Raw genomic sequence first — 25,758 nt, 5'->3', positions numbered from 1 at the left:
TAAAAGGAAAAACCTAAACTGCAAAAACTTGCTGATTCTCATTATAATGAAGTCTTCTATAATAATAAAGTCTTCTATCTGATAAAAGTACAAAAAAACTCAAATTAAATTAATGGAAAATCCCTTTAGTTTGAAATAAGGGATTGAATATTGATCCTTATCAAATTCTAATATAGATTTGCATCGACATATATATGCTGCATATTAATATATTTAATTACATAAATATTGTTTATATATAATCATATATAAACATATATATAATTATAATTATGCTATAGGATAAAAAAAAAAACTTCAGCTAGCAAATTTAATATGTAAAAATAATTGATGGCAATATATATATATATATATATATATATATATATATATATATATATATATATATATATATATATATATATATATATATATATATATATATATATAAACTAGAGAGTAGAAATATCTTTTATGAATAGTTATTACTTGGAAAATTCTACATCAATCTTGAATTACTTAATCCCAGATTTCTTTTCCCAAGTGCGAAAGCGATTAACTATAACGAAGTAAAATCAAATTAAGATTAAAACAAAATAAATACCATTTAAAATCCCTCACTATTTATTTGAAACTTTAATAATAAAATAATAAAACAATTATATTTTCAAACGCCTTACACGGTCATGACGATCACCGGCAGTTCTTGTCACTATAAGGCACTAGGCATATAAAACATATGAAAATCACAACCATAGCCATCGTCATACAAAATTATACATTGATTGGAAATATCACATATTCAAACTAAACGGTCTGACAAATGTAAGAAAAATACGTAATAAGTGGGGGGTTGGGACACCATGAGGAGCAACGAGTTTTAAAGAAAGGATGCCCAGGTTTGCCCCTTTGATCATCCACTGTGTCTGTTTTTCCATCTTCAGGCCATGTGTGAGATATATCCCCAAGAATTTGATAGCCATGATGCCTGAAACATTCTGTATAGCAAGGGATGAACTGTCCCTCAGAAAAGAAAAAGTAAATACGAGCGATTTATCACGACTGAGGATCATTTTACCCTCCTCAGCTTGGCATGATAAACTCGCCATTATTCCGTCTGCCTCACTTAAAACGCTCTTTTCACTTAGCACCAGTACGGATAGATCATCAACGAAGTTAAGGCGATCCGACTCATCGATCCAACTCATTAACCATAACCAAAAAAGGTAGAGGGCCTAAAATTCTTCCCTGAGGAATTCCACAGTAGGTTGGCTGGGGATCAGAATAGGCGGATTTATACTTAGTTTTTTTTTTCTTCTATCTGAAAGAAAATTTGCAACTATTCTTACCAAATATGCATCAACATTAAAATTTGTCAATAGCTTGCGGATAAGGGTTCTACTCACAAGGGCGCTTTACTCACAAGTCAAAGAAATATATTGAGATTGAAAAGGAAGCTGATATATATCATAATGAAAGATAAGGTTTACTTTTTCGAAACTAACGGCAATTATTGAAAAAACTACTCACTCCAAGTTCTGTTGCATATAAATATGGTTCTTGTGCAATCAACCATTGTTCAGCAACTGCAGCGTCACGAGCAAATTGATATACCTCCAAGACTGAAAAGAGTGCAATTTATAGAAGCAAAACTAGTAAGAGTTATACGTAATTGTTAATATATACGCATACACATACTAGCAAAAAATAGCCGCAGCGTGTACTCTTATAAGAGGATCAGAGGAACATATTTTTGGCTGCCCCCCTCCCCAAAGAAAAAAATTTTCCCTGGTAAACTCAACTCGATTCCCCAGCCGTGAGACTAGCAGGCTAGATTTGCCAAAATTCCTCTATATGCTAAACAGTCTAGAATTGATTTTATTCCTCGATTCCCCAGCCGTGAGACTAGCAGGCTAGATTTGCCAAAATTCCTCTATATGCTAAACATAGTCTAGAATTTATTTTATTTTTGTTTCTACAGATGCAACTTTTACCCAAAAAGGGGTATTCTCAATATTTTGTTTATAAAGCAACGGAAAAAACCTCATGTGGGACTCAATTCCAGTATCCCAGGACTGGCTGTCTAACTAGCCAGGGTTAGTAGTTGGTTTTCCATCTTCGGTGCATTATACACAAATAAACGGGTTTCCTCTGGAGATACAGGCACAACCAATTAAACTAAGATAATGTAGCTACTAATCTTTTGATAACTAAGTTAAAAGTATGAAATTGGTTGAAATTGGTTCACTGTTGAGCTCTGAGCAGAAATCACCTTAGCCTTCATAGCCAACTTTTATTCGCCAAAAGCAAATATGGCCAGAAAATAGACAGAAAGTGTCGATCTTATAGGTAACAGTTCAAAATGAATTCCACACGACTATCTAGAAGTGAAACATAAAATTACGGTACTCGCTGAAAGAACGGTTATATTTAGTCTCCAAGACCAATCAGAAACAGTTAAATAAACAAAATTGATATTTGAGGAAGAATCAAAGTGGATCAAGTACAGAGAAGCAGCTTTCACGACCAAGGCTCCTGAGATTAAGTGACTTGAAGTGAGTCCCTTACCCCCATTTATATTATATAGGGACGTCAACAATTGTAAAACTCAGTTGCTATGATAAAAGCGTGAAGACTATCCGGCACAAGCTAAAGACAAAAACTGTTTCAACTACAAATACTCTGCACCAAAATTCCAGTGAGCTATAAAACGTCTTGATGAAATCAAACCATGCAATCCAGGTACAATACAAGTTGCTGTCCCAAAGTATTGCAGTCTCAAACCAGCCACCCCTCTGTCATCACTCTTTCAGGTGCCTTCGCTCTGAATTCTTTCTATGGGCTTGGAAGTCCGCCCATATACTCACTTTTTCCAATCGACAAAGCGACCCTACCCATATGGGCTCATATAGGCCGAGAAGCCTCCTCTCTCGCATCAGTAAGTTTTATGAGGGTATTTTCGGCAAAACCTTTCACACATACCTAGAGTCAAATAAATCCACACTCTTGATTGCCCTAATAGCACACAGCTAGCAGGGAACGTCACCTGACAAGAAAATATAACACAATAAAATGAAATAAATATAAAATGAATTATCAAAACTTTACATGGCAAATGACAGAACCAAGGATGATAGATACAATGTTGATGCCTTTTGGGGTGGAAAAAAAGGAACTGACATGGCAAAGTTAGAACTAATCTACGTGCTTTTTGACCAACTGATTTGGGGTTTCTGAAAATCCGGTAAAATTTTGGATGGGCATCAAAGTTTACGTTTTTTTTTTTTTTTTTTTTTTTTTTTTTTTTTTTTTAACGCATTGTAAAATGTTGGCACCCTTTAGATAGCTTCTAAAACTTCAATATTTGCAGGCTACTCTCATAGGATGTGTGGCTTGCGGCAAGCATTATTTGGCACGACCGCTTCAGAACATTTTCAAGTTTTTCGATTTAGATAGCAGTTAGCACCTGGAAGCCAAACGGGACAATGCTTATTCGGTTTGTGATCAGACATACATATAGTGTAGACTGCACATAAAAGAGGTTTAAATGCTCAAGCTTTTTGGAGGATAGACTCATTACTATTCTAAATTCTGATTTTCTAATAATACGTTTATAAATTCTGAATTTAGAAAGTTCTGAGTTTAGAAAATTTTTCTCAATTCTGAATTTCTGCGTTTTTCTAAATTCTGAATTTTCTAAATTTAGACTTAAGAAAAACGCCTACATCAGCATAAAGAAGACATAGACAAAGCATGAATTTCTAATAGTTCTAATAACTCCTTTGATTCTGCTTTAATTAGCCATATTTTGATAACCCCAGCAACGCAATACTTTTTGAAAAATCCTCTCTCATTATTAAGGATTTGGGCAAAAAACAGGTGGTTCGGGAATCAATTGAAATTAGACCTAAAATAACATTTCTTTAAATAGGGACATAGGGGAATACTCATTAAATTCTTAATAAACAAATTTAATTAAAAATGATCTAACAAAATATTTTACTAAACCAATAGGCAATAGTAGTGAACCTGATACAAATCGGCGCTTGAGGCTTGCTGCAAAAAACAAACAAGATTAGCATTGAAAGCGCGTATTTATTTTTATTTTGTTTGAAGGAATTTTATCATCTCATCGCACTTTATCTATAAGTCCCTGTTGAAATTCGTTGAAGTAATGATAGTAGGGCTATTTTAAAAGCTTTTAAAAACATGTTTAGTTTGAAAGTTCACATTTTAATGAAATTTTTTTTCCTTGTGTTGTGCTGAGGACGGGCCTTGGACATAAGGCCGAAATATTCACTGAATTGAATTTCACTGTCTTGAGAAAAATTTTCCCTTTTGTTTCTTAGTATGTTTGTTTGTTTGATTTACCTTTTGAAAGTACCGAAAAATACAGAGTTTCAACTATGTTGGAGCATCGACAGGTTCGTCAAGAAAAGCGAGTAAAATTCCAGCGGCCTGAACTCCAGACGGCTTCACTGCCCTTTTTGGTGTGAACTTTTTATATTACAAGTTTAGTTCTTCTATATTCAAGTAGTATTGAAAAAAAACTTTTCTTCTATAACTTATTATGATTTTTCCATTTTCGCTAAATAGAAAACTGAAAATCAAACAAAACACGTAGTTGCAGGAGACGTAAAAAGGCATGTTACGCGCAATTCTTCGCTTCCAATCCATGTCTATGCAATAGTCGGACATATTCTTTATGGCGTTTTTTGAAAAGCTTGCTTCCTAACAAACGCAACATCATACTTGAGAAATTTCAGGATATAATCCCAAGTGGATAATTTAGGCGAGGAAGAAATCCAAACGAAAAAAAAGCAATTAGCTCGAAAGTGCCTGGAAATGGGACTCTCCGTGTATCTGTACTGACTTTTGTGAAAAAATTCCAAAATTAACAGAAAGATTGATTTCCTGCAGCATTCAACAATACAAATACTATTTTCCACGAAAAGATGTCAATCAGCAAAGAGAAACAACTGACACTGAACACTGATATAAATAGACTACTAGATTCGTGGATTCAAGAAATAAATACATGGGAGCAAGAAAAGACTAAAGTGAAACTTACTAAGTTGTAGGTGCTCCCATCTTTCTTCCCATCTATGAAGCATCGCGTTCCGCTGATTTGTTAATGAGACAAGCTTCTCTTTAATCTAAAGAAGAAAAGGAAAATATGCTGATAATCAATAACCAATGAAGTATTTCTCATAATAAAAGAAGAAAAAAAGCACCAGCTTGAAGACCTTAAATACGTAAAAACCTTAACCCGAAAATCTATAAAAACTTTGAACTCTAACGAATACCGTTCATTGTAATGAACTGTAAAAACTCTAAAAAACAGATCTTAACTAGAGCATATGCAGGAAAAGAATCTTATTTTCGTGCTGATACTAAATATACAAAAAACCCTGAGTTTTAATTCTACCTGTAATAAGTCATTAGTAAGAGAAAATTTGCATAATTTTAGAGAAAGGGGTTCAATACCCCATAAATAGGGGTTTAATAATATTGATAAAAAATTATGGCCTCAAATTCAACATGCCTAATAATGATAGAATTGCAGTTCAAGCTGTTATCTATAAAACCCAAAGTTCGTGTTTTAACCAAAATTAATAAAAAAAAAATTCCACAAAATAAGTTTTTCAAAGAAAAGTAAAGAACTCCATTAAACCAAAAATGAGCAAAAAATAAAATCAAATAATCTACCAAGCGTGAAACTACAGCAAATCAGCATTGATAAATAAATGAAAACCCAAAACCAACAGAAATTACAATAAATAACCGAGTCAAACTCAAAACGAGCAGAAATTAACACGAGTAGGGCTCAAAACCCTTATGCCTTCCCAAGGCCAGAACATAATTTGCACTTTACTAAAAAAAAATATAAATGTTTTTATTTTCATAACTTTAATAAATCAAATAATATTAATATTTTGATTACTAAATATCAGTATATGTATATTAAACTGATAATACACATTCATTTGTATTTTTTCAGTGAAGTGCAAATTATGTTCTGGCCTTGAGGAGGCATAGGGGTTTTGAGCCCTATTCATGTTAAGTTCTGCCCGTTTTGAGTTTGACTCGGTTATTTCTTGTAATTTCTGTTCGTTTTGGCTCTCATTTATTTATCGATGCTGATTTGCGGTAGTTTCACGCTCGGTAGATTATTTGATTTTATTTTTTGCTCATTTTTGGTTTAATGGAGTTCTTTACTTTTCTTGAAAAACTTATTTTGTGGAAAAAGTTTCTTTAATTAATTTCTGTTCGTTTTACGTTGACATAGTCTTTTCAGGGAAAAAGAAAATAATAATTTAAATCTTTTCTTGTTTTAAGACTTTATAGTTTGGCCTGCTATTTGTATGCTGGAGAAAAGTTTTCAGCAATTTTTAACAACATACACCCTTTTAAAAAACCTGGACACAAATAGTAGTGTCTAATTTAGTTTCATACCTCCTTTAGTTGGACTGAAATAGAAAACTTGATACAATCCGCAAAAAAATATTTTTATTTCGTTTGATAGCTGGCAAACACTTATGCTATTTCGATATGGTTAAACTTTAAGAACAAGAGCAGCCCCAAAAATTTGAATGTAGTATCCTCAGTCGTTTTTGGGATACTGCTGAGATGCCTTTTTGAGAATTAGCATAAACACAGTGCATTTTTATCTAATCTTAAGGCAACATTTAGTTTTTAAACATAATGGGCAAATGGGAGAGTGGGCGTGGAAGGGGGACTAGTTGCCCTCCAATCACTTTCGACTATTAAAATGGGCATTAGTCCTTTCTATTTTCAATCGAGTGAGCCCTTTTCGAAATTCCTACGACAACTCCTTCGATACGAAGTGCCCTGGTCTAAACAAAAAAAAAATAATAATACATTGTACCCGGATCGATATTTACTTTACGATCAAACAGTTCGTGGTAACGAACTGTAAGTAAGGAGCGACCCGGCTCAATGGTAACCGAAACTCTAAAAACGGAATTTTGATACCAATAGATACATCAAAAGAATCAGATTTTAATTCTGATTTCAAATATATAAGTTTCATCAAGTTTAATCTTACCCATCAAAAGTTACGCGCCTGAGAAAATTTGACAGATTTTCGAAAAAAGGGGGAAAGACCCCTAAAAATTACAGGATCTTGATGAAAAGCTGGCCCAACTATTCCTCTTATTATAGAACAATTCTGGATAGTTGTAAAGTTCTTATTTAACAACTTATGTCATATATCATTTTTTGCACTACGACCTATCACTGATGCATGTTTATTTTTTTTTTTGTTGTTTTTTTTCCCAGGGGTGATCTTATCGACCCAGTGGTCTTAGACTATAGTAAGAGGGCTCATTTGAAAGGAAATTAAAATTTCTAGTGCCCTTTTTAAGTGACCAAAAAAAATGGAGGGCAACTAGGCCCCCTCCCACGCTCATTTTTTTCTCAAAGTCACCCAATTAAAATTTTGAGATAGCCATTTTGTTTAGAATAGTCGAAAATCTGATAAATATGTCTTTTACAATGACTTAATCCCCCACAGTTCCCAGGGGAAGGGCTGCAAATTATAAACTTTGCCCATTGCTTGGATATTGTATTGGTTATTGGGAAGTATACAGACATTTTCAGGAAGAATTTTTTTTTGTGGGGGGGGGGGGCTTGAGGAGGGGTTTACTCGGAAGAATATTTCCGTGGAGGATGTTTCTTTAGGTTAAGGGACATTTCTATGAAGGGGGCGCCGGATTCCCAAGCATTATTTAAAAAAACGATCAGAAATTAAATTTAAAAAAAACAAGTTTTTTCAACTGAAAGTAAGAAGCAACATTAGAACTTAAAATAAACAGAAATTATTACGTATATGAGGGGTTTCTTCCCCAAGTCAATACCTCGCTCTTTACGCTACAGTTTTTTTAGTGCTTTCAAAAAAGCTATCTATTCTAATTAAACGGCCTTTGTGATTCTGGGATTTGTGAATTAAATATTTTTTCAGCTTTTAACGTAAAGAGCGTGGTATTGACTAAGGGGAGAACCCCATCATATACGTAATAAAATAAACGTAATAAAAAAACAATAAAAAAAAAACAAGCGATACGGCTCAATAGTAAGCGAAACTTTTAAAAACGTAATTTTGATGTCAATAAATGTATCAAAAGAATGTGTTTATAATACTGATCCTAAATATATAAATTTTATTAAGTTTAGTATTACTCATCAAAGGCTACGAGCCTGAGAAAATTTACTCGATTTTTTAAAGAGGGGGGAAATATCCCCTAAAAGTGAAAAAAATTTAAGGAAAATCACATTGTCAGATTCAGCGTATCAGAAAACCCTATAACATAGGTTTCAAGCTCATATCAGCAAAAATCTGCAACTTTGTATTTTTTTCCAGAAGAAAAATATACGACTATAGAAGTTCGTTACGTAAGTTAATTTGTAAATTACGTCAGAACCAAATTTAGAGACAGCCATTTAGCAAAAGAAAAGTAAAAGTTTTATGCAAATTTTGTTTACTTATTCAATGACGGCGAGCAAAAATAAAAGCTGCATTAACTAAAAAACGATCAGAAATGAAATAAAAAAACAAGTTTTTTTAACTGAAAGTAAGGAGTGACATTAAAACTTAAAACGAACAGAAATTATTCCGTATATGAAAGGGGCTGTCCACTCCTCAACGCCTCGATCTTTACGCTAAAGTTTGACTCTGTCTCACAACTTTATTTTTTAAAACAATAAAAAACTTTAGCTTAAAGAGCGAGGCGTTGAGGAGTGGACAGCCCCTTCCATATAAGGAATAATTTCTGTTCGTTTTTAGTTTTAATGTCGGTCATTACTTTCAGTTAAAAACAAACTTGTTTTTTTTTATTTAATCTACTATCAAAGGGCACTAGCCCTTTGAATTTCCAATCGAATGAGCCTTTTTTTAAGTTCTACGACACCGCCTTCTATAAACACCTTTTATGCCCCCATTGAACTTACATCCCTTGCCCTGAAGGCTGCGGGGGAGTGTACCCCTCAAAAACATAATTTCTGTCTGGAAATCAACTACGCTGAACAAAATGACTATCTCATAATTTTGATTGGATGCGTTTTGGGAAAAGGTGGGCCTGAATGGGGTGTTAGTTGCCTTCCAATCACTTTCGACTATTAAAAAGGGCACAAGTCACTCCAATTTCCAATTGAATGAGCCCTTTTCGAAATTTCTACGACAAATTCTTCGATATGAAGTGCCCTGCTCTAAAGGAAAAAATAATAAATAAAACATTGTGCCAACATTGTTCTTATATGCCCTCAGGGTGAAACTTAAGACCCTTGCCCCCAGGGTTGTGGGGGATTGTCCTCCTCGAATATTAAAAGGGCACTAGCCCTTTGAATTTCCAATCAAATGAGCCTTATTTGAAGTTTCTATGACAACATCTTCTATAAAAACCTTATATGTCCCCAGGGCATAACTTACAACCCTAGCCCTGAAGGCTGTGGGGGAGTGTCCTCCTCAAAAACCTAATTTCTATCAGAAAATCAACTACGCTGAACAAAATGGCTATCTGAAAATTTTGATTGGATGTGTTTGGGGGAATGATGGGTATAGGGGAGAGGGGGGGGTAGTTGCCTTCCAATCACTCTCGACTATTAAAAAGGGCACTCGGCCTTTTGATTTCCAATCGAATGAGCCCTTTTTGAGTTTCTACGACAACGCCTTCTATATACACTTTATATACCCCCAGGCTATAAATTACAACCCTTACCCTAAGAGATGTGAGGGTGGTTGTCATCCCATAAGACAAAATTTCCAAAACTTTTAACTACGTTAAACAAAATGGCTATCTCAAAAATTTGATTGAATGTGTTTCAGAAAAGGGTGGGCGTGAGGGGGGCGTTAGTCACTCTCCCATCACTTTCAACTATTAAAAATGGCACTAGCCCTTTCAATTTCCAATCAAATGAGCCCATTTTCAAGTTTCTATGACAATGCTTTCAATAAAAACCTTATATGCCCCCAGGGCATAACTTAAAACCCTTGCCCTGAGGGTTGAGGGTTGTCATCCTCAAAGACCTAATTTCCAGAACTTTCTACTACGTTGAACACAATGGCTATCTGAAAATTTTCATTGGATGTGTTTGGGGGAATGGTGCGCGTGAGAGGGTGGTTAGTTACCATCCAATCACTTTTGACTATTAAAAAGGGCACTAGCCCTCTGAATTCCCAATTGAATGAACCCCTTTAGAAGTATTTACAACTCTATTTATAAAAACCTTATATGCCCCCAAGGCATAACTTACAACCTTTGCCCTGGGGGCTCTGGGGGGTTCGTCATCCTTAAATACATAATTTCCAGAACTTTCAACTATGTTGAACAAAATAGCTATCTCTAAATTTTGATCGAATGTATTTAGGGAAATATTGGACTTGGTAGGGGGGTCAATTACTCTCTACTCACTTTCAACTATTAAAAGGGGCCATTTCAATTTCCAAACAAATCAGCCCTTTTTGAAATTTCTAAAAAACTATCTAAATAAATCTCAAATGGACAGAGAACATAGCTTGAGACCCTTGCCTTGAGGGCTCAAAGAGGAGTATCATCCTAATAGTCCAAATGTCCTAAATTTTCAACTATGTCGTACAAAATAAATATACAAATATCCCTACTTATTGTGTTTTGAAGAAAGATTGACGTGAGAAGAGCATCAGTTGCTCTCAAATGTATTTTGACTATTAAAAGGGCACTAGCCCTTTCAATTTTCAACTGAATGAGCCATTTTTGATGTTTTTACAACATCGCTTTCTATAAAAACCTTACATGCTCCCAGGGCACAACTTACAACGCTTGCCATGAGTGTGGTGGGGGGGATGGGTTGTCATCCTTAAAGACCTAATTTCCAAAACTTTCAACTACGTTGAATAAAATGGCTATCTAAAAATTTTGATTGGATGTGTTTGGGGAAAAGGTGGGCGTGAGAGGAGGGTTAGTTGCCCCCAAATAACTTTCGACTATTAATAAGGGCACTAGCCCTTTGAGTTTCCAATCAAATGAACCCTTTTTCAAGTTTCTACGACAAAGATTTCAATAGAAACCTTATATGCCCCCAGGGCATAACTTATAACCCTTGCCCTGAAGACTGTGGGGGGGAGTGTCCTGCTCAAAGGTATAATTTCCAGAACTTTAAACTGGGTGGAACAAAATGGCTATCTCGAAATTTTGATTGGATATGTTTGAGGAAATGGTGGGCGTGGAAGGGGTGTTAGTTGCCTTCCAATCACTTTCGACTATTAAAAAGGGCACAAGCCACTCCAATTTCCAATCGAATGAGCCCTGTTCGAAGTTTCTATGACAATTCTTTCGATACGAAGTGCCCGGGTATAAAAATAAAATAAAATAATAATACATTGCGCTGCCTATGAAAAGTACATTTTTTGCTTTTTTTGGAGGGGAGGGGGGTCTTTTAAGATTGGATAAAAGTATTTTATTATGAAAAATGTTGAGGTTAAGGTAAAAATCACGAGAGAGGCCGGGGGCGTGTAAGCTTGAATGTGATATGGAAACAAAAAATAGTTAGATTTAAAACAAATATGAAAATAGGATCTGTGCTAAAACTTAAAACGAACATAAATGTTCTTTTATATGAGGGGGCCTGTTGCTTCCTTTTCCCCACTCCTTACGCTAAAGCCCCCTCAATTCCCACCTTTTATGGTAAAACTGAGAAGAAATCGGTAAATACTATTACTAACTTGCTACATTTGTTGCACTCTAAAAACGGCTTCAGTAAAACACTAGTCAAATCGTCACTATTAAAAGACAAGTAAAGCATCTTTCTCCTCAAAAACAGAATATTTCTATTTGTTTTAATTTTTAATGTCGCTTTTACATTCATTTGATAGATTTTTAACCTTTTGATCCCATGCCTTAATAAAAATTGATACAAATTTAAAAAAAGATCAAAGGATTTCGTTTCACACAAGGATCAAACTGCCTCTCAATGGGGCGTGCATTCCTAGTTGAGAATTATAGGCCCAGTTTCTTACCTCACTTGATGCATAGTGATTTCTTGCAAGGAGTTCTTTACCAAGAGAAACGCAAGCCTGCATACTATCACCACGGGCATCAATTTCAGCCTTCAAACTTTGATGATTGTTCATCAATAGTTCTACTCCACTGACATCTCTGTAAGACAAAATACAGCGTTAGATAGGAGGGCCGTAAATCAAGTTTTTCACAGGGACTGAAATAATCCAGCGGATGTTATTTCAAAAATCGGGGAGGGGAGGGGCCACCATTATATTTTCACATGATAGGTCCATTTCCTAGATACTTACTTTTATAAGCTTCAAACTGATACTTTTTGGCCCCTCCCCCTCCAACAAAAGTCGAAGTTTCCTTGGCTTATGATGCGATCCCTGAACGTTTCAAACAAATCAGACAGTTTACCAAAAATATTACCTTTTTTTTCTTCTATACAGCCTATCTGTGAGCATTCGGTAACTTTTACAGGTCTTGTCCCTAGGGATATGTAGGCCATGTCATCCCCGGACCTCCGGGTAGAATCATTTTCGAGGGGTTTCAGACTCTTTATTGAAACTCCTATAAGTTTCTCAGTTTTTTGTTTCTTTGTTTTTCAACAGACGTTTTTAATTTTTTAGTTAATACGTGCTGTGGTTTGCTCTTTACTAGATTGCTAAAGGAACTGAGAGGGGTAGCATCTCTGCTACCCCTAAAGTGTGGTTTGCTCTTTACTAGGGGCTGAGAGGGGTAGCATTAAAAAGGAGCGATTATAAACTTCTGGCTATTCTTTTCCCACCATGAAGATTTGTATGGTGCCCTTTTCATGCTTCCCAACATTTCCACTTCAAAAATTGCACCCAAAAAATGCAATTTTTGTGCCATTTGGCACTTTATGATGGGAGTTATCGAGACAAATTTACAAAGACTACGTAAATACGATCAAGAGCTTTAAAATGAGCCATTCAAAATCTCTTCAAAAGGTTGCAGTAGCCTACCACTTCTGCTAGTCAGTCCAAGATTTATAAAACTTACTAGAAGGATACGAGGGAGAGCATACAACAGGGAAGATCGGAAAATTCAGATTTAAGGATTCAACCATGTAGATTCTGAAATTGCCCTTTTCATGGTTCCTATCCTTTTCACTCCAGATATAGCACCAAAATGTCATTTTTAGGGTTATATGACACTTGACAACGAGGTTATCAAGACGAGTCTATAAGAAGCACGAAGATATAAAACCCAGCTTTCAAATGAGACCTTAAACAGCTATTAATGATGTTGCAATTTTGTAAGCCTTAATTTTAGGGCTTTCAACTATGTTGTTGCAGTTTCTAAGCCTCAATTTTTGGGTTTTCCAACCACGGAGAAAACAACGGTACCCAATTCGTTTTCCCAGCCTTTCCATTCCAGGAATGGCACTCAAAGTGCAATTGTTGGGTGCCATATAGCACTTTATCAAGCCAAATTTATAAAAAGCGAGTAGATATAAAAATGATTTTCAAATGAGCCCTTAAACAGTTCTCTACCATGTTCCAGAGCCACGCTAGCGGCGAAGAAAAAATAGGGAAACATTACAGTGATTTTCCTTGTTGTTCAAGGTGGGGGGCACTAAGTTTCCTGTCTGAGGTTTTCGACAATGGGGATTGCAATGGTGTACTTTTCATTCCATTCGAAGCGATTTTCGAGGGTTTTTATGCTTTTTCAAAATGCTTTTAATTTTTGTTTTCAAAATAACATTCTACTATTAAAACTAATCGAAATAGTAGTTATTATTCCTAAATCAGGTACAAATTACAATTTTTTCTCAATAGGTAGTTTTTGTAAAACTACATTTTTATATTTTTCTTACTAATGGCTATGGTTCGCTGTTTACAGGGTTGCAGCTATCGCTGCAATAATGAGGAAAAAATGTCCGCATTGTAAAAGAAAAAACATATAGTTATAAAGTGCATATTTTTTCAAGCAAGCAAAGATTAAATTCAAAGAACTGTCCCTGCTTAAACTCTTTCTAATTTCATACCTGGGTTTTTCAGTTGTATTCATTTGTCTAACAGTGTCTTCCATCCAAACCATAAGGGCCTTGACGAGTTGGAAGAACCTGCACAGGTCACCCGTGTCAATTAATTTGTTTCGTCTTTCCTCACAGAATCCTTGAAGGTTTTTCCAGGCTGTTATGACTTCCTCCTCGCGGGACGTGATCTCCCTAGCTCGATCACCAGCATATAGAGTCTATTTAATAATAAAAAAAAAGTTTAAACTTTGTAGCATTTTGCCATCGAATTATATAGTTGCTAAAGAAACTATCAAACATAATAATTTAGATGTTCTCACAGTTCAGAGACACAACGATTTGGTAAAATAAATGCATTAGACCATGCTCTACATGAAAAAAAAAATCTATTTTTTGTATTGATTATCGGTATAAGCATAATGCCAAGTGTTTTCGCTCTTGTTAATTAAGGTATATGTCCCTCTAAAACAAGCGATTTTGCAACAAGCCTTGAGCTGTAAATTGTACTAAAAGAACATAGTCCTTATATTGTTGCAAAAACAATTCTCAGATATATCCATTCACCGAGCCAGAATTAAGATATTACTTAGGCTTTTTCTTGGAGAAGGATCGAAACTTGCTTAAAAAATAGGAAAATTATCCTTTTTTCAACAATTTTCAACCAATTTTCGAAGTTTTTTCAGCCTAAAAAAAGCCTATGCATCTAATTTCAAAAATATAATTCGGTAAATTGATAGAACGGAATCTCAGCTGTGGAGTGATATTAAAATTTGTGTCATTCGTTGGTAAATTAAATCCCTAGGAAAGCAGAAATACTTCATACTAAAACTTTCACAGGGGACAAAAACCTTAAGTATTTACATAATGTACTTAAGTTTTTTATTCCAATTTTAATACAAAAGCCTCAATAGGTGCCCATGCAACTGAGCTCCCTTTAACTCAGCCCCGTTCAGCTTAAGCCTCGAGCATCTCAACCGCTGTTTGATTCAACACTACGCAACTCAATCACCGTTTAATTCAACCCCCATTCAAATCAAAGCCTATGAAGCTCAACCAACCCTCCTTAATTCAATAACCTAACTGGAAAATGTCACTCAGCCCATTTTGTCAGAAGTGATAAAAGTTAACTCAAATGATATGGTCTTTTTCATTGGTTAAATTTTAACCTAACCTAATTCAACAGGGCATTGTTAACCAAAATTCAACATGGGTTGAGTACAATGAGGTTAGGTTGCACGTAGTTGATCTGAATGGAAGATGAGTTAAAGAGGGTTGATTCAAACGGGGTTTGAGTTGAATATGTCGACTTGAACGGGACTGAGTTACATGCACACCCTCAATAGCACAAACGGTATGGAAGACGATCAGTAATCAGTATTTTAAATGAAAGCGCACCACCAGCGCAGCAGTTTCGGCAAGCATAATCGAGCCCAGCGTAACAGTTAACAGGCAACCTTGGGTTAACTCCCATTCCAGCAGCAGTTTTTTCAACATTTACCTTTTATTAATTATTTTCCTTTTCTTGTAAAATTAACAAAATTTCAGATATGAGTTTTGGGGACGACAATATCAATTATGACACATAAACAGTTAAGCGAATGGGCTGAAATATTATGAACAGAGAATGTTTAAAAATATACATAAGATGTTTATACTATCATGGCTACAGCTGTTGCTTTACAACATAGGAAACTAATACACAACACGCACTATAGTACACTACATACAAAGTACACCAAAATACTAAATTAGCATGAAATAAATAAGATTTTGGTAAATCTATTTCCAACAGAAACGCTCAAATACTTTAATCTTAGAGTCTTCTCTAAGATTAGATTGTTTACATCAATGATCTGCGCTAAAACTTTTCTTGAACTGATTGAAATTCCAGCGACAGTATCGAATATCTTTTCCCTTTAAATTACTTTAAATGAAAAATAATAATATATATATATATATATATATATATATATATATATATATATATATATATATATATATATATATATATATATATATATATAAATATATAAATATAGAATACTTTTTTTAGTCACTATAGACTCGTAAAATAAAAGTATGAATAAACAAAGAAAATGAAAAAGAACTTATTTTACCTGTAGGAATTATAGATAAAACATACCTGGAGTTTAGCAGAGTCATCCTGCACTTGCTGAACAGCAAGTTGGAGACTTTGAAGGTCTTGGATGAAATTTTGGTGTTTTCTCAAGAGGAGCGAAACAGCACCGCTGTCCCGGCCAAGATCCTCAGACATCGCATTCTGCTTCTCAACAATGCGACCCAGACAATCTTTGCAATCGTGGAAATACTTATGAAGCTCTCTAGATGCGTTCAACATCTAAAACAAACAGAACAATTCAAATCCGTGTAAAATCATTGTTCTGGGTTTCAATAAATTGTTACTTCAGCGCATACAAGCATTGCTACGTGTATTCTTGTATTATAAGGCAATGTCTTTATACATTACCACATACAATTTCCCAGAACCCCGTTTTTGCTGATAACTATTGATACACACGAACACATTTGCTATCAGAAACTTTTGCCAGAATTTGTTTGCTGGATGTTAGGAAGAAACCCACAGAGAGATAAGACAGACTCAGACCAGAGAATTATTAGTCTTGTTTTAAACATCTTTTCAGGGGACTATAAATGAGCCTTGCTTCTCTTTTTCCCTGTGTTCATGCTTCTCAACCAACATTAGTGGGGAGAATTCTGAACTAAAAGTCGTTGGACAAGGTAGGATTACAATAACCAGATCATACTTCCAGCCTAAGCAATCATACGCATTCTCTCTAAACATCAACTGGTCACATTAAAGCCAAAATTAAAAGAGAAAGCAAAATATTCTAGGCACATGAAAAACGTTAAAAAAAACAACCAAAGCGTAGTCTTTCTATTGAAGGAACAAAGAAAAAACAGTAATCCAAGGAGGAGAAAGTACTACAAACAATAAAGGAACATATATCTCTCTCTCTCTCTCTTTTTTTTGAAGTTTTCAAGACGTGCATTCTAATGTATGTTGCAAAAGCATTTATTCTGAATTATTTACGATTTTGTTAAGTTAATTCATTTTTTGTGGTCGGAATACCACACTATGCAGCTTATATGAACCAAAAAATCTAGTATATTTTCTTTCAGTTTCTGGATTGCTCCATTTTCAGCTTCTGTTTTTAATTAAGAAATGAAACCAAATCTACAAATTAAGAAACAAGTAACAGAAAGATTTTGTTCATCTATAATCACCAGCAAGATAAATATTCTTACTTCCACATACAAGCTTAACAGAATAAAAAAGAAGACCGGGAGAGGGATACCTGAGTTCTTGTATCGATCATTTCAAGAAGGTCTGCCCATGCTTCGTTTAATTCATCCTTCCATTCGGCAATGGTGGCAGCATCTGTGTGTCCAGAGGCAATCAACTGATCAGCTGTTTCATTAACAACGTTCAATCGTTCATTTCCAACGGTCTCTGTGTCTTTAGCAAACTCTTTGAATCGCTCCCAGAGCAACTGCAAAATTTATAATATATATGAAAATGAACCAAGTCCAATCTTAGTAATAGTATTAAATACACGTCTTTTCTCCTACAGAATTATTTTTTCGTTATTCGATAATAGTGATAATAGAACAGATGAACGAAATTGACCCTTTTATATGTTCAAGAACTAAAACATGCGCTTTAAATTTTCTGTCAGCAGCATAAAAATCAGTAAAATTAGTCAAAAACTGAGTCAAAAATTAGTAAACCCCCCCCCGAAAAAAAAATCCTGGATCCGCCCTTGTGGCGAGTTAAAATTTCCTATCTTCAGAAGTTTCAAACTATCTTTTGATCATAAAAATTACCTCTTCCCTTGCCCTCCGTCAAAAAAGTAAAGATAAAAATGCTAATAACCATTGTGTCTGATAAAAGCACTTTTTTCCTCTAGAGAAAATTAGGTGTTCAGCATTAATTGCCACGATTAGATTAATTCTAATCAATCATATAAATAGAATGAATACAAACCAATAGCAAAATGAACTTTGAAGTCGAGCAAGCTTACCGTGACATGGTCATAATCCTGTCCTAGTTCATGGGACCCAGCAACAACTTCTTTATCAGCAATCCATTGTTTCAAATCGTCAACTTCTCGAGCAAGCATAAATAGACGAAGTGACTCCTCCAGCCGCATTCGACGCTCCCGAAGCAAATCTCGAAGTCCTGCATAGAGTTTGTCAACTTGTGACTGACGTATACCGATTTGCTCACTATAAAACAAAAATAAATAAATAAATAAATAAAAACTTTTTTAAAAGAAACGACTGATAATTTCCCGGATGAGCCACCTAAGGATAAAGATTGAAGTGACAATTAGAAGTGAGACTAAAGAAAACTAAAGACAACCTAAAGAAAACTAAAGACACCTAAAGAAACCTAAGGAAACCTAACGAAACCTAAAGAAACCTAGACCTAAGACACCTAAAGAAACTTAAGGAAACCTAAAGAAGCATAGACCTAAGAAACCTAAAGAAACCTAAAGAAATCTAAAGAAACCTAAAGAAACCTAGACCTAAGACACCTAAAGAAACCTAGACCTAAGAAACCTAAAGAAACTTAAGGAAACCTAAAGAAACCTAAGGAAACCTAAAGAAACATAGACCTAAGAAACCTAAAGAAACATAGACCTTAAAAACCTAAAGAAACCTAAAGAAATCTAAAGAAACCTAAGGAAACCTAGAAACATAGACCTAAGAAACCTAAAGAAACCTAGAGAAATCTAAAGAAACCTAAAGAAACATAGACCTAAGAAACCAAAAGAAACCTAAAGAAATCTAAAGAAACCTAAAGAAACCTAAGGAAACCTAAAGAAACATAGACCTAAAAAACCTAAAGAAACCTAAAGAAATCTAAAGAAACCTAAAGAAACCTAGACCTAAGAAACCTAAAGAAACCCGCATGAGTACCTGAAGAACTGCATTGTAAGACGCTACACCTCCGTTTGGACTAGTCTCCTAAGGGACGTTATCCCTGAGAACGTATCTGTTGAATCCTTTAAAAAACAATTTAACAGACGCAATTATAGGGACAAAACCTATGTAGATGGTAAACTCGCGGCATATCAGGCTCTAAGCTTTTAGGAGCTCGGCGCCATGAATTTTGACAAACATCATAGGAATTGGAGGCATATCTTCTAATTAAAAATAAAAAATACTACACATTAGTAGAAAAAACATCAAAATTGACTAACAAACAATGAGCTTCATTTTGCAAGTATTTATTATTATAGTTTTGATTCTCGTCCATTTATTCCTACTTAGTAAAAAAAAGATATGGCATGGCATTTATACAAAAATCCCTTCGTAGGTAGCTCAAATTTTCTGGTTATAAGTCACTGGCATTCGGGAGATATGAAAAATAGGCTAGGTATAGGCCAACAAATGGCAATCCAATACCAGTATTTCAAATACTGACAACTTTTGACAAGAGCATAGTTCCACAATAAGTCTTAGACAAATATGTTTCGTATTGAATAACAAATCTGGTCTTCAACATCTTGTAGGGGTTACTGCTTGAAATTCGGAGGCATCTCTATGAAGGGGGATGCCTCAGAAATTTCAAACGATAACCCTCAACAACGTTGAGCTTCTTTTTTTATAAGAAAAATTAGCATGCTTTGGCTTAAATTGTCAATTGACTTCAGTAAAAAGCTGCAAAAATTTGAAACCCAGCATTTGATTGCCATAAGCAAACTAGGATTATCTTCAGACCCTTCCAACGGTAGTATCTTTTAACCAAAGTATTTCCGAAAATACTTCCAGAAAAAATTGGTTTCATTTTGCATTTAGGCCTCAGACAGGTAGCTCTTCATCAAGATTGCATTTAAAATATATGAGGTGCGAACAATACTGCCATGAAATTTTGGCAGTGCATCTTTTAGATCGTGCTTCTCATTGTACAGAAAGCCTTGTGACCACACAATAAAAACAAAATTTGCACAAAATGTTAGGTTTCTGAAACAGTTGTAATGCCAAGATAACATGTTGCATTGTATATAACATATAGCATGTTATCTGTTGATCTCTGAACATTAGGGAGGAGTGGCGAAAAAAAATCGCTCGGAATGATTACACATTTTTCGTTACTAACATTAATATCTTAATTAATTAACATTTAAACATATTGAAGTTTGAAAGCAGGACAAAACGTTAATTATAAACAACGACTTTATATATATAATCAAATAAAACATAACTTGAATTTGACAGCTTAAAAGAAAGTTAATAGAGAGGTTTCTTTAGTGACAAGCATCGTTTTATTTAATGTTCGGTTAAAAATTCCTATCTATTTTGTTTTAGTTGGTGATTTTGATTTGAAGCTTATTTACCTTTCAGGGTGTTCTTCGGCAATCAAAGATTTAGCAGTTTCTCCTAGTTTGCGAATTGTTTCACTAAAATCACTGACATCGGCTTCCAGTCCCTGGTGTTTCTTGATCAGGTTTTCAGCAGAAGTCATATCTTTTCCTCGATCATCACCCATAAGGTATAATTCCTATGAAAAAAATAATAATAATAAGTATTATAAAGATGTAATAAAATACTATTAGAAAACGTTTTGATCAGTTTGAGCATTTCTAAAAAATTAAAAGATGAATAAAATTCAATAAAGCCAAAAATTGTAAGAATTAAAACCAAATACCTAACAACAATAAAAATGAGTCATTCACCAATATCCATCATTTGCAAAGAAATTCAAAATTGAATCACCATCGACGGATACTAGCGAGTAACTGAGAATAAAAGAAAAACATTAATTCACTCAAAGCAAAACTAAACAGCAATTGAATGAGTTGGAGAACTATGTCATCTGATTCTTGATTTTAATAATTTCATTCCTTGCAGAGACCCTTTGAGACCTAAGGGGTTGTTGACGTGTCTGATTAAGTGATTGGGAAAGCGGTACAAGCTTTATATCTGGGACTATTAAAGTATCGGCTTCTTTTTTGAGAAAACCAAAATACGACTCATTTATTCTTAAATCACCTAAATCCCTGTTCAAAGCTAAACCTAAATGTTGGTATTCATAAATTTCAATATTTATAATGGATTGTGTCCTACTAAATTCTACTCTTTTTGGCACTCAGATACTTTATTCCCTCACAAGTGAAGGACTACTATTGTTATGAATTCAATTTTAAACAGGTGCCAAGAGAAAGAGACAAAGTTAATAAAGAAAAATAACTCACAGGTGGAAAATAAAAGACAAAGAAATAAATCAGACTAATACCAAGAAATATTTTGTGATTCATCAAACGAGTGATATTTTCCATGTCAGTTTAGGTAGGCTATTCTTAATAGTATGCCAGGCAGTCGAGAGGTTACAATTTGACCTTGCTGAAGGAGCAGAAGCAATTTGAACATTTGCTGAGTTCAAAAGATGATGAGAAGATGAATTAGACACGGAAGACGAATGCAACTAAAGGTCTTGGGAAGATAACCATGGAACTGGAGAAAAGTGGAAGATGCACTTGAAAGGATATAATGTGAATATAGACCAAGTTAGGGGTTGGACGCTGAGGGTTAGCATCATGTGCCAGGTTTCTAGTCATATTATACTCTTTTGAAAGTGCTTTCAGTAACAAAGGAAAAGATATCATTCATATGGTCGGGGAAAAAGAGCATACCATCTAATTTAGGACAAAAGGAGTTTTCTTCAGCACTGAACCAACGTTTCAGCATTTTTATAAAACAACATCTAGCAAATCCTTATTTTTCATAAAACCTATGTGGTACCAAATGGATAGATTTTAATCAAGAACAATACATAAAAATCGAAATTAACGATTCTATATTCTAAAAAAACTAATAAAACCAACATAAAGATGGATTCATGACTCAGGTGGAAAACATTGACAAATATTCGAGGAAACTAAGAAACCGGAGTTAGAAACATTTAGGACAAGACAGGCATCGAAGCTTAACAGTATCCTAACACGCATATTCACTATGTTTGAACGAGCCCCAGATTCCGTTCTCCCAGAAGTTCCAAGGGGGCTATCATAGTAAAAGCAACCGGAGTGGCAGGAACGGTGGAAAGACACTCTTGTTTCGGATGTCTGTTTTTTTTGTTTGTTTTTTTTCTATTGTGCGAAAAAGTTTTGGCAATGGAGCAAAGAACGGAGCTTGCTTGAATGGAGCTTTCCAGTCAAAAGCAGAAAGATGGTCCCAAAAAACGAAAACTTAAACTGATAAAATACGCTTCAGCTTATAGACTATTGTACTGGTTTAATAACAAGCAACAACCATCCTTTTTAGGCCCAAGCAGCAATTATATGCGTCTTTCGAAAAACTATAGTATCGTATTCATAAAACCAGTCTTAGGTTTAAACTTTACATAGAAACCGTAGAGCTTGGACCCTTGCCACTTTTTTGAAAAAACCTAAAATCGACAACTTAGAAAGAAAAAAGAGAAAGGGGAAAACATGACGAAGCCAAGATGTCAATAAAACAGGAAAAACCAAAGAATTGCTCTTGTAAAACAAAAAAGCAAAAGAGAGAACAGAGAGTTAAGAATTAAAAATTATCCAAATTAATAATATAGGCGACTTTTTCCCTATTACGATCGTCTAGTATTTGAGTCCAAAATAGCACATGTTAGACATGACAGTTATTTCAAATGCACAGGAAATGAATAATTTTCAAAAATACCTGTTCAGACATCCATGCTTCAGCTTCATTGGCATCAAAAAGATACTGCTGAGCTCGCTCACTTGCTAGGAGTTTGTTTCTTCTAACATCAACAGCCTCCTTTAAGGCTTGCCACCGGTCAAGCAAATCTTCAATACGTTCAGAAAACTCTTGGGCATCAACATGACCCTCGTCTATGAGCTTCTGGCCATTATTGCATACTGAATGAATCCGCTGTTCGTGGTTGTCAATTTCTGTGCGAAGTGACTGGAAAAAGAAAATTGTCACTTCCAAGATCAGTAGCATAAAAATGTCAAGTGTTGTTTATTACATGGCTTAATATACCATGCGTCCCATGAGACGGTATGCTATGCGAAAATAAAACTAACTTTTTAAGCATATATTCAAAGGCGTTAAAATAAATTGGGAGAGAAAGGAACATATTTACTGGCCACGACTTATTTACATTTCTTTATAACTAGGCTTTTCATCTCTTGTTAATTGAGCACATTAAGAAACAAAGCCACAGAGATTGAATAGGAAATTTAGCAGCCAAAAGAGCTGATTCTGTTTCCAAACATATTTCTCTTACATCTCTAAATGTGGTGCTGCTCATTACTTTTATTCGAATTTTGGTGAACTTTAATTTACATTATGAATTTCAAAGAACTTCGAACGTAGTAAATATATTTATATTTAATATACTGATATTTTTATATCAATCAAAACTATATTAAGCGGTCTTCGAATGTTTATTCTCGAAGGGCAGAATACATCTTCAGATAAGCAATAGTAAGACATAAGAAAAACTCAACAGTTATGCCCAGAGGAAATATATATCACCTTCGGTTTCCCAGTTAAATGTTACCTATAATTGCAGTGATATGCAGTGATATGAAAATTTCAACTTTTATTTATCTTTATGTCAACCTAAACATTCAGCGTACATTAGCTAGTAAAACCACATGCAAAATCATTAATATTTTTTTTTTTTTTTTTTTTTTTTTTAAATAAATTAACTACTTTGTAAATATAAACAAATTAACTTCCTCGGGCTAATGATACCAAACGTTACTTTCAAATGTTTCACCAGGCGAGATTATTCTTTATTTTAACTAATGAATAATGGTTTCATTTGCATTACCGACAAAAAGATATAGACAAAATATAGTAGAAATTTGATAAATAGTATAAATATATTTGTCATATAATATATAGTATGAAGTCGTATAATACCTGTATAAATAAATATTATCAATCATACACAAATAGTGCAATCAAAATATAACAGAAATTAAAGTAAATAGTAACTCAAAATAAAAAACTATCATATTATAAAAATATAATAGATATTAAAATAAATATTAATTCAAAATAAAATTATGTTTAAATTTCTATATGTTGGGTCCAGAATCAAAATTCACTAGGATTAATACCACAATAAGGAACAATGAACAACAACAAGAAACCACAATTTACCTGGTTCTTCTTCAGCAACTGATTCACGTTGAATAAACTGTTGCCAAAATCAGCGCTGAGAACAAGTGGCATTTTTTCTCCTATCCACAATTTCTCGTCCTCAATATCCCGTCGGAATTGGAAAGCTTCCTTTTTCTTCTCCAACTGTAGTTTCCGATACGACAAAGGCTCTGTAAGATAATGTATGGTAAAATTCTACTTTAGCTACTTTTGAATATCTTAGAAAGGGGTTAGGTTAGGAAAATGAAACTTTCAGAATGGGTCTACAGGCTAAAATATGTTCTGGAAAGGTATTTTGAAGTACCTACTTCCACTCCCTCTCCCTCTTGAGGGTCCTGACCTTTATAAATAGATCTTCTGCTTAAATGAAGTACAAAAAAATTGTTTTCAGCTTCACAATTTTGCTTAATCACAAATTATAAGGTTTTAAACATAGCCTATGCAAACACATTTCCTAAATTTTGGAAATAAAACATTGATATGGCTTAAAATTCTGCTCAAATAACTGAAATTGCATTTTCAGAGCTAAAGCCAGAGAAAAAGAAACTGATAACTGAAAATTAAGGTAAAATATTTTTTTGTCGAAATTTTAATGGGTAAAGACATGTCATGTAGGCAAATTTCAGGACCCTCTAGGGGGAGAAGGATTGGAGTTAGGTACTTCAAAATACCTTCCTGGGACATACTTTGGCCAGTAGACCCATCCCTGAAAGTTTCATTTTCCTAACCCAACCCCATTCCAAGATAGCCAAAAGTAGCTAAAGTAGAATTTTACCCTTTATTTTTGACTAATGAGTGAAGAGTTATTTGGGATGATTTGTAAACTGAGAAACAGGAAACAACTTCATCCTATTGAATGTTTTTGGTAGCTGTACTGGTAAAACTGCAGTTTATCAGCCTTTTGCCGAGATAAATTTCTAGTGGGCCTTATAATTTAGCAAAGATGAAAATGAAAATGTCATTTGATGCCTTTTTTTATGCTCTTTCATAATTCAATAATTGCTTCTGGGGCTAATTACATCTTGAGCCCTTAAAGGGGCCCGATTCAGAGTTCAAAGTGAACGGACCTCTCATAAATTGGATATTTTATTAACATTGTCAAACCAGTAAGCTTTTTCATTGAATTATAATCCCAGTGAAGTTAGTTAGATTTCGCAATATTTCAAAGGATTATAGTTCCTGATCTATATGTAAAACCTTTGCTTAATCTTTTAACCTAGTTTCTGGACATTTACGTAAGTTTTTACGGCTTATGATTTACGGACACGATTAATCGAATCAATTTGGTTTCATAAGTGGAATAAGGGATTACGATTTATGGACTATATTACTGTAAGTGAAAATGATTGATCCTGGAATTTGGGCGAAAGATAAACTTTTTTATAATCCAGTGTTGAATTTCATACAGAAAAATCTCGAACAAGGGATTTCCCACAATTCGATTAAAGATCATGCTTTGGATTTTTTTCGGCTACTGATGTGTTAGATGCGAGAAAGCTTTTCCTCCAGAAAGCGTTTCCGAGGGAAGTTCCACCCAGGCGAGTTGGTAACAACGCCCAACAAAATAGTATTGCCGATATTATTGCAACGTTTGAAAGATGCGATTCAGAAGAT

At 34.4% G+C, this 25,758-nt stretch overlaps 1 protein-coding gene across 6 annotated transcripts in view; it reads right to left on the bottom strand.

Moving 5' to 3' along the window:
• Window positions 1-25,758, bottom strand: part of beta-Spec (spectrin beta chain) — a 172,627-nt gene that overhangs the window by 28,046 nt on the left and 118,823 nt on the right. For all 6 annotated transcript variants that reach the window (XM_089092294.1, XM_089092290.1, XM_089092293.1 and 3 more), the window contains exons 22-31: window positions 24,145-24,314; window positions 22,687-22,932; window positions 20,367-20,530; window positions 18,045-18,249; window positions 17,319-17,513; window positions 16,124-16,339; window positions 13,990-14,198; window positions 11,993-12,131; window positions 5,051-5,135; window positions 1,510-1,601 (exon numbers count right to left, since the gene is read on the bottom strand). In XM_089092294.1, coding sequence (XP_088948420.1) covers window positions 1,510-1,601; window positions 5,051-5,135; window positions 11,993-12,131; window positions 13,990-14,198; window positions 16,124-16,339; window positions 17,319-17,513; window positions 18,045-18,249; window positions 20,367-20,530; window positions 22,687-22,932; window positions 24,145-24,314 — 1,721 coding nt within the window. The remainder of the gene's footprint in view (window positions 1-1,509; window positions 1,602-5,050; window positions 5,136-11,992; window positions 12,132-13,989; window positions 14,199-16,123; window positions 16,340-17,318; window positions 17,514-18,044; window positions 18,250-20,366; window positions 20,531-22,686; window positions 22,933-24,144; window positions 24,315-25,758) is intronic.

The sequence above is a fragment of the Artemia sp. Qi Xiang Cuo genome, chromosome 7 (assembly GCF_049724085.1).
Source record: "Artemia sp. Qi Xiang Cuo chromosome 7, ASM4972408v1, whole genome shotgun sequence".
NCBI classification, from domain to species: domain Eukaryota; kingdom Metazoa; phylum Arthropoda; class Branchiopoda; order Anostraca; family Artemiidae; genus Artemia; species Artemia sp. Qi Xiang Cuo.
The sequence above is the reverse complement of the archived record's forward strand: the minus strand, read 5'-3'. Positions and strand labels throughout refer to the sequence as shown.